Raw genomic sequence first — 10675 nt, 5'->3', positions numbered from 1 at the left:
CTTATTGCTATTGCTAAGACTTCCAAAACAATATTGAATAAAAGAGGTGATAGTGGGCATCCTTGCCTAGTTCCTGTTCTTAAAGGGAATGCCTTTGGAGGCTAGGTTTTTTAAAGGGCTGTCTCACATGCTTTGGAGAAAGATAAGGTCAGAAGGGTGGAGTGGACAGCACAAGAGAGGAAGACCCCAGATTAGATGGATTGATACAGTATCTGGGGCAATGTGTCTGAATCAGTGAAGTCTCACAGACTGAGGATAGGGCACGTTTCAGAGCTGGTGTTGTACATGGGTTCACTGAGTTGCAGGCGTCTCAAGGCAACTATGGCCTTTGTGACTGTAATGCAGCTTCTTACCACTAGGCCACCACAGCTCCTCCCTAGGGAAAGAGGGGTGCCATCAAGTTGAGTATGACTCATAACTGCCTCTGAAACAATGGTTCTGAACCTTGCCCTATCCTGAGCCACAGAGAAAGAATTAGAATGACCCTAGTAGAGAAAAATAAAAACCTGAGATACAAAAAAAAATGTTTTGAATAGTATGGAGACAGTAGAATCGTTATCCATTTTGTAAAACTATGCAGTTGCTGTGGATAACAATTTGATGGATCCTCACAAAGGTGAATGAACATAGAGCTATCATATGAGTAGCCATCCCAGAAAAAGTGAAGACAGGTATGCAAACAGAAACCCTTATATAAGTGTTCATTATAGCATTCTTTGCAGTAGTAGCCAGTTAAAGAAACAATGCTGATTTTCACCAGCCAATGAATGGATGGATGAAGAAAGTGTACTAGTAGTTTCCGTATTACGACTTCTGTAATCATTAATAATGTACTGCATATGATGTAATGATGCATAATTTGCAGCTAATATTCTGTGATGTTTAGTTGTATATGTCCACAGATAACATCATGAAAATACAGATTATAAAAGCAATAGTAATGTTAGAATATAACCCTGTTGCTAAATCTGAGACTACAGTGGCGTATTCTCATTCTCTTTCACTGTCATTCCGTTGAAATCAACTTATAGCTGACCTTCGGGCAGGTTTCTGATGGAGTATATCTCAGGGAAAGAGATGCTTATCTTTTCTTCCCAGAGTGACTGGTGGATTTGTACTAGTAGAGAAGTATAGCTTTTGTGTGAACAGTACATCTCCCTATGAAATACACCACCAGAGCTCTCTAATGGAGTATTGTTGTGGTTAGGTGCCATTGAGCAACCAGGAATCACAGTGATCCCATGAACAACAGATCTGAACCATACCATACCTTGCTTTCTTGATTGCACTCTTGATTTCTGTCATGCTCAAGCCCATTGTGATAGTTCCAGTCAGTTCATCTCATTGAGACTCTTCCTCACTTTAGCTCACCCTCTACCTTTCCCAGCATGATGTCTCTTCAAGGACTGATTCTGAAAATATGTCCAAAATAATCGAGGCAAAGTTTCACCATCATTGCATCTGAGTGTGTTTTATGTTGTTGTGTTAAACGAAGAAAAAAGTTCTGATGCATGTCACAAGTTGCATGAATTTTGAAAACACTCTGAATGAAATAAATTAGCCATAAAAGGATAAATACTATATAATTTCACTTATACAAAATTAATAATTAGGGAGCTCTTGTGGCCTAGTGGCAAGGAGCTGCGACTACAATCCCAGAGGCGAACAGTTCGAATCCACCAGATGCTCTGCCAGGGAAGGAGGGGCAATCTCCTCCTGTACCAGTCAGATCTGATTTGACAGTAAACGCACACAAAAATAATAATAATAATAATAATAATAATTAATAATTAGAGGCTTCCTGGAGGCTGCTCACAGAGGACCATTGGCCTAGAGTTCACCAAATGGGGATCTAAGTTTGTTATCTCTATGTCTCCAGATGCTAACAGAGTGCTCAAGCTACTTGCAAGGGAGTTAGATTGACTGTGAATATCTTAGTATATCCAAAGTACACTCTGTATGACATGGTAGTCACACAACATGCAAATCAGGTAACGTATTTCCTAGAACATACTGTCACTAATTAGTGAGACATACTGCATATCGAAGCCAGGGATGATTGATGAATGGTCACCAGAGGTGGGAGGAAGAGGGAAATGAGTTCTCATTTTGAGGCAGTGAATTTGTGTTGATGATAGAATAGTTTAAAGGTGTCACAGCATGAAAAATGAAATTGGTGCCATTGAATTTTCAATATAACATTGGTGAATAGTTTAAGTGTATGTAATTTCAGTAAATTTTATGTATATGGAGGAGGAGCAAAAAGAATGAATCAGGCAAGAATCATCAGTGTTTGGTAAATTTTAGATTGAAGTGTCCATAAAAGGATATTTGCTTGATTGCAGTGCTGAGACTCTTGTCTTCATTGGTGAGTTGCATTTTGTTTACAATTAATAAATATTGAGCAGAGATTGAACAACATTTGGCTGCTTGTAGATAGCTATGGCAGCTCTACAGAAGGAAGATGAGCAGTCTCCTCTAAGATTAGAGCCTTGGAAACCTGGGTCACTGAAGACTGAGTTGAAGTTGACTTGATGGCAGTGATTTGCATTTTCATTTTATGAAATAGAGAATATCCTGTGGATCCAGGTGTGATAACCTGAGAAAGACCTATCTCCTTTGCCACATTTCAGTTGAGAATGCATAATCTCCATTTAAGTACAAGAAGTGTAAGACAAGCATAAAAGACACATTTAAGTTTTTTGAAAAAAGGACTTTGGATCCTTGTGCAGGTTTGTTGCTGTTTAAACCCTCTTGTCTTTCTTGATTTATCCTCCAAATGTAACATTTTCTGTTTTCCTGAATATTTTTCTGGCTTTTTTAGGTGGCGTTTTACTTCTAGAAAATCCAAAAGGCGATAATAGGTTGGATCTTTTAAAACTGAAGAGTGCTGTTATGAGCGTTTTTGGCGTTAAAAATACAGAGCTGGTTGTCTTCCATGGTGTAACAGGTACGTGGAAAGCCAGATTTCCTTGTCCTTCATTCAGCATGGGGAGATTGTTGAAAATAGTTGTTTATTATTGCTTCTACTACATAAAGTTTGCTCTTTATGTAAGGCATGCATTCTAAGGCAGGGAAGGATTCATAAGCCATGTTTGACTACAGAATTTCTTTTGTCTCCTTGCTTGTATTGTAAAATCTGAAGATCACTAAAGCTATTAAGAGATGGTGGTGGGCTCTATGTACTCTCTCCCCTCCCGTGAATTGTTCACTTTTCAGTATATCAGCTGATTTAATATTAAATCTAGCATTTATAAGTGTTGCCTTTGACCTCTGGTTTTGGGGAAGAGTACTGAAGATTTCCTGGACTGCCAAAAGAACAGACAGATATATCTTGAAGAAGGTGCAGCCAGAGTGCTCCTTGAAACAGATAATTAAACTTCTCCCATATTTTGGGCATGTTACAGAAGAGGATAAACATTGGAGAAGGACCTCATGCTTGGGAAAGTGGAAGAGCGAGGAAGCCCCTCAACCAGGTGGATTTGAGTATTGACTGCAACAATGGGCTCAGCTGTGTCAGAGATTGTGATGATGGCACAGGATTGGACAGGGTTGCTAGGAGTCAAAATCAACAGCACCCAACAATAACAACATACAAAACTTAATGCCAAATGACCAACTTGATAAAAGGAAAATGGCTGCACCCCAGTAGCAGGAAAATAATAACCATGGTGCAATACTACCATTTTGACCATTTTGACAAAGCATAGAAAAATAGTATGCAATATTGGCAAGGATACTGAGTAATAAAGACTCTTCATTTACTACTGGAATGTCATTGAACTGCTTTTGAAAATCATTTCTTTCAATCTCTGTCTGAAATCACTGTGGGAGAAGAAGTAGATGGAATGGAATCCATAGCTGCTGTCCCCATCTCAGACTGGCATGAAGAGACTTTTCTGATGCCTTTTGACCTAGAAGTTTCTTTGTACCTAGTCCAAAACTTGTATCAGCAAAAGGAGGGGCCAATTGTGAACCGGGTGGTGCCAAAAGCACACCATCATCAGCCTGGGAAAGCTACAGTGTCACTTGGACCCTCTGTTAACCTTTTCAACATGCTAGCCATTATTAATAAATAATTAAGTTCCAAATATTTTTAAATTTTCTCTTATGGTCAGCGCTTACACAGATCATGTAGAATAGAAAACTCTGAGGAACGATAGTTCAGTTAGTAATAGCATAGACCCATTTGTGGATTTGGCATGTTTAGTCACATCTCTTTAAACAGTATTTAACTGCCATATAAAAGTCATAGTATATTAAACATAGGCTTTCATCAAATACCTTTTTTTTCTGAATTAACAAAGTTTATTTCGAGTTTGAACCCGGGCTCCCACGTGCCGACACAGCAGCATCCACCCGAGAGCCTCATCAAATATCTTTAAAAGTTAGAGGCATTAAAATCCTTGTCTATGTTGTTTTGTTGGTTGGGTTTTTGTTTGTTTCGTAGCATTCATATATCACTCGTATGATGCATGCACTATTCAGCATACCAGGTATATTCCTTGCTACCTGTTATGTTTCATAGTTAGAGTTAAGGTCTCGTCAGGGTGGTGAGCCTCTCTGATCATTGGTTCACTTCCCAAAAGGGTTCCAGTATGACTAGGTCACAGCTCACAGTTCAATACAGCCTGTTTTGAACCTTACTTCTTTGGGAAAACTAATAAAGTGGTTGACTGTGCTGAAGACTCGTTGTTGTTGTTGTTTGCCAAGGAATTGGAACCAACCCATAGCTGACTTTGCAGCATATTTTCAAAGGCATGAAACTACAAGAGAGGCAACTGCCCATTCTTCTCCTGCAGAGCAGCTGGTGGATTCAAATCATCTGCCTTTGAGATTGCAGCACAGAGCAATAATAGGAAATACCACTGTTTATTTGTCTTTTTATTAGCAGAGGTCAGCAAACTTCTTATCAAAGGGCTCATAGTAAAAGTTTCAGATGGGGGTGATACAGCCTGCCTTGCACTTTTGTTATTGTGATAAAAGTAAACTCAGACAGTAATCAAGTGGACTGTTAAGTCATTTAGATAAACACTCTGCCAATGTGTAGTACAGTTTTTCTCCCTCATACCAGGAGTGAATTGCTGATAGAACTTCTGATTTAAGATGGTAGGCTAGATAGACAAGACATCCTAAATGAAATCTCTAGTCTATGAGTCAATTAAAGCAGAAACAACCCAAAATAAGCCTACATGATAACTTTATTTAGAAACTGGCCAGATTCAGAAATACACAAATATGAAAAGACATGACAAAATAGGGACTCAGAGACAGGAATTCATAATGAATACAACAACAGTGCAGAAGTGGGAATGAGGTAGAGATCATTTACATAGAGACGTCATGTTTTTAAGATAAAGTAAGCTACCCACGAATATGAAAATAAAAAAAGATTTGTAAAAATTTAGTAAACACCAAAACAACAATAATGAAAGAAATAAGCAAAGCTATAAAATGAACTCAGCATAGAAAAAATCAGATGAACAATGAAAATGACAACAAGGAATGGGCAGCAAAGTGCCAGCATAAAACATACCTGTCATTAAATTGTGAAGGAATTTAATGGCATTTACAGTAGCCTCCCAAAAGCTGACATGTTTAGCAGTAAATATAACCAGAGATTCATAAGACCTATGCAAAGAAGACCACAAAACATTATTATTGCAAGAAACCTACAGAGACCTATGGAAATGGAAAAACATACCATGATCCTGGATTGGAATATGTAACATGAAAATGACAGTGCTGCCAAAAGTAACCTACAAATACAGTTCATCCCAATTCAGAGCCTAGATAATTTTTCAAAGAGATGGAAAAAGTGATAACCAGCTTCATGTGGAAAGGAAAGGAACACAGATAACAAGGTAGTACTGAAGAATAAAGATAGGAGGTCTTGCATAGATTGTAATGACTGTTACACCCATGGGTACATAGACCACTTGAACAGATTTGAGAATCTAGAAATAAATACATCCACCTGTGTATCCTAGACAAAATTATGAAATCCATGAAGTGGGAAAAAGACAGTATGATAAATGGTATTGGCAAAATTGGATATCTGTTTATAAAAAAATATGAAACAAGATCCTTACCTCACGATACACAAATACTAATTTAAGATGGATTGAAGACCTACGTGCAAAAGTAAAGATCTTCAAAGAAAAAAATTGGAGACATAAATTCCCTAATCTGTATCTGAAAATGCATAAACAGCACAGGATAAATGAGACAACTGTGCATCTAAAAACTTCTCCAAAAGAGTCAAGCTTATCAGAAAATCTGAAGATGGCAGGATAGGATAAGTTTCAAATCTGTTGTTTACAGCATCACTATAAATCAAAGTCAACTCATTGACATATAAAGGCAGTAACAACAGATTGGGAAAAATATATGGCTGACACATTTAACAAAGGAGTCATCTCCAAAATTTATAGAAAGCTCCAACACTTCATCAAGAAAAACACCACTTAATTAACAGAGTGAGAAGAGGACCTGGGGGATACTTCACAAAAAATGTTATTCAGATGGCCAGTAAGCACATGAAGAAATGCTCCAAGATTGGAGAAATTAAGTTAAAACAATAGATGTAATGTTGCCTAAAAACAAAAAAAGTAGTGCTCACTAAGACACCAAGCCACAAATGCTGTCAAGGCAGTGTAGAAATAGAAACTCTTCTGCGCTTCTTCTGGGAATATAAAATGTAGTACATCTTGTTGCTTTTTTAGATAGTTCAGTTATAGAAATACCATTTGATCTAGCAGTCTTGATTTTTGTGGTAGTTTTCAAGTCAGAACCAACTCATAGCTGATCCTTCAGAGGGTTTTCAGAGGCAGTTTATAACCCATCCTCCTCATGTGAGCAATCCCACTACTAGGTATATATGTCCAAAGAAATATGAGACAAAAACAAACTTAGTTCTTATTCACTGCTGGTGAAAGTGTAAAATGGTGCAATCACTGTGGAAGGCAATATGGCACTTTCTCAAAAGCTGGAAATAGAAATACCATTTTATCCACCAATTCCACTACTAGGAATATACTGTAAATAAACCAGAGCTGCCACCCAAAAAGATATGTGCACACCCATGCTTACTGATGCATTATTCACAATAGCATAGAGATGGAAGCAACCCAAATGCCCATCAGTAAATGAATGGATAGAAAAACGATGGTATATTCACACAACGAAATACTATGCAGCACTGAAAAACAAGAATCTCATAAAATATTACACAACATCGGTGGCCCTGAAGGACATTATGCTGAGTGAAATATATCAGTCACAAAAGGACAAACACTTTGGGTTTTTTATGGGAGGAAAATTATTTTCATGGTTGTTATGACCTTTCAATGCATACAGGACATTTGAGTTTATGTTACTACTTTTGTCACATTAGCAAATATCCCCAATGGCTTTAGAAACTAGGCCTTCACTATTTTTTTAAAAAAATATTTAATTGTAAATGTTTTTAAAATTTTACATTGGGTTGCATACAAAGTTCATATGCATTGTGTTTCACACTTTCATTCATTTTGTGTTTCATACAATCATTCTCATTCATTATGTTTTACAAAATCAATTACAATTGAACCAGGCCCACTATTATCCGATCTTTCCAGATCTCTACTGGATCTTTCTCATTTCCTTTACCCTCATTCCATCCACCCACCAATTTATGCAACCCTATGATTTCCTCCCTGCCCACTTTCATTCCTCTGCTCCAACCCCTCCCCACCTTGGGCCTCCAGAAATGTTTTACTAGTTATCCTTCTGCTTTTACAATAATGGTCCTATGCAGTATTTATCCTTATGGGACTGAGTTAGTTCACTCAGCATAATGCTCTCCAGTCTCTCCCAAGTAATGTAGTAATTTTCTAAATCACTGCTCCTGAGTGCTGCCAAGTAGTCCATCATGTTAATATACCACAATTTCTCAATCCATTTGATTGTGGTTGCACATTTAGGCTGTTACCCTATTCTTGTAATTGTAAATAAAGCAGCTATGAACATTGGTGTACAAAAAAAAAAACAAGCTTAGTAACACAGCTATGAGTCGCAAGCAACTCGATGGCACATAACAACAACAAAACAACATGTTTATTACAGCATTATTAATAATAACAAAGTGTTGGTCAACCCAGGAGCCCACAGCCAGTCAGATAGCTACAGAAACTACCACGTTTACATAAAGAAGTATGGTGCATCACTAAAAATCCATCAAGAATTCTTAAAGAAGGTCTCAATTATGAAAGACTGAGGGAAGTATTACACACAAAGTCTTAGAGGCTTGACAGGGATGCAAAGAGTGAAAGCAGAATAAAAATAAATAGTTGAGTGAAGGAAATAGCAGTTCACAATAAAGGTTTGATTAGATATTGTAGTAACCTTACTCAGTGATAATTAATTTTTCTTAAACAGTATATGGAGTCACTATAACAAGGAATACAAGGAATTGTCTGAAGACAAAGAGCCATCTTAAGAAGTAGTGTACAATCAGAACCAATGGTAATGAAGGAGGACGTTCACATGACTCTGAAAGAATTGGATAATATAAGGCTCCAGTAATTGGTCAAATACCAGATGACAACAAACAGATGCAGCCCTGGATGTGCACTCTGGTTGTGCCAAGTTGGAAGACTTGGTTAACTGACTGGAAAAGATTGAGATTCCCACACTCAAAAAAAGATGATCCAGCAGAATGTGGAAGTTATCAAACACTATCATTAATATCACATGCAAACAAAAATTTGCTGAAGATTATCCAGAAATTAACAGTACATTGACACAGAACTGCCAGAAATATGCAAGCTGGGCTTAAAAGAGGCTGTGACACCAGGAATATCATTACTGACGTCGTTGGCTCTTGGCTGAAAGCAGTGAGTACCAGTTATCAGTAGGATAGCTATTTGTGGTGCTGAAGACGAGTCTTAAACATACCATGGATTGTCAAAAAAACAAATAAGTCTATCTTGGTGAAGGTGAAACCCAAGTTTCTCCTTGGAGGCTAGGATTTTGAGGCTCAGTCTCATGTGGCCTGGGTACACGGCCAGGAGGGACCATTCCTTAGAGAAGAACATCATGCTCCAAAGAGGGGAGGGACGCTCAAAAGAGGAAGACCCCGGATGAGATGGATTATTGGTACAGTAGTTGGGGCAGTGGGGGGTTGGTGTGTCAGAATCAGTGAAACTGACTCAGGACAGGGCAGGCTTCAGAGCTCTTATAAATAGGGTTGTTATGAGTTGCAAGCAACCCAGTGGCATGTAACAACCACCACATGCAAATACAGTTGACTGTGTGCCTTATGTAGAGAAGAATGGGAATCTCAGAATACTTGATTATGCTTATGTACAGCCTATACCTAGACCTGTAAGCTATTGTCCAGACAGCAAGGAAACAAGGAAATCAAGAAAATTGTGTGTCCTTTCTGCATACCTTTCGATCTGTGTCCTGAACAGATCATTTGGGAGGTTAGACTTTATGAGGAGGGACTTGTCATTAGATTTGGAAGGAGAGTCATCAACAACCTGTATTATGTAGATGACACAACCTTGCTTGTTGAAACCTAGGAGGAATTTAGGTGCTTGCTGAAGAAGTTCAAGTACCTGTAGCCTTCACTATATAGATTGCATCTTAACATCTAGAAAACAAAAATACTCACTACTGGGTCAATAGGCAACATTATGATAGAGATTGATGATTTCAGTTTGCTTGGTTCCACAATCAACACTCTTGGCACCTGCAGTCAGGAGATTAAAAGACAAGTTGTGTTGGGGAAAATCTGCTGTCAAGGACCTCTCCAGAGTGCTAAAGAACCATTATATTAGGCTAAAGACTAAGTGAGGTACGTCTGGCTTTTTTAGTTACTTGTTACGCATCTGAGAGTTGGACAGTGACTATTGATGACCAAAGAGGAATAGATGCATTTGAAGAATAGTATTGAGCATGCAATGCATTGCCAAGAAAACAAATAGGTCTTTGTTGGAGAGGGTTAAACGAGGTTGTTCCTTCATGATAAGACTGTAGAAATTCCATCCTTTGAGCTGGTTGTCAGGAAGGGCCAGTCCTTTGAGAAGGACATCATGCTTGGAAGGAAAGAGGGTCAGCACAGGACAGGAAGATCCTGGATGAGATGGATTGATACTGTGACTGTGGCAGTGGAGTCGGTGAGGTTAGCTCAGGATAGGACAAAGTTCAGAGCTGTTCCTAGGATTGCTAAGGGTTTTAAGTAACCTAATAGCATATAACTGCATTAAACATGAGCGTATGAATAGGTCATGCTTTTAAACCTTTCAAATATAAAAATTGATTTTTTTTCTTTTGAAATTACCAGGCTTAATCATACATTCCTTTCAAACAGTCTTCCCTCATCTAATCTAATGCAATGTTTATTAGACAACAAGGGATACATTGTGGGAAGGGCTGGACGAGGGGTTTGGGGTGGTGGGGAAGAAAATGTGCAACAATGAAAAGAAATATTTTCAATGATAAATAACAAGTAGGGGATTATCTAAAAAAAGGAAAAAAAGAATAAAAGAAAAATACCACGGTTACTGGCTAAATTATAGATGGAAGCAGTAAGGTGGGATAGGGAGCCTTTATCTTTTTTTAATTATTATTAAATTTTATTAGTTTTAATGAACATTTACAGAGATTTTGGGTTTTCATTCATTCATTG

At 38.0% G+C, this 10675-nt stretch overlaps 1 protein-coding gene across 1 annotated transcript in view; it reads left to right on the top strand.

The window, feature by feature from the left end:
• Window positions 1-10675, top strand: part of IARS (isoleucyl-tRNA synthetase) — a 131902-nt gene that overhangs the window by 109960 nt on the left and 11267 nt on the right. The window contains exon 30 of the mRNA XM_006900735.1: window positions 2825-2950. Within this exon, the coding sequence (XP_006900797.1) occupies window positions 2825-2950 (126 nt within the window). The remainder of the gene's footprint in view (window positions 1-2824; window positions 2951-10675) is intronic.

This window comes from Elephantulus edwardii, unplaced genomic scaffold (genome assembly GCF_000299155.1).
Source record: "Elephantulus edwardii isolate Elephantulus edwardi_28Jun2011 unplaced genomic scaffold, EleEdw1.0 scaffold00292, whole genome shotgun sequence".
Classification (NCBI taxonomy): Eukaryota; Metazoa; Chordata; class Mammalia; order Macroscelidea; family Macroscelididae; genus Elephantulus; species Elephantulus edwardii.
Note: the sequence above shows the minus strand (reverse complement) of the source record. Positions and strands in the feature narration are given on the sequence as shown.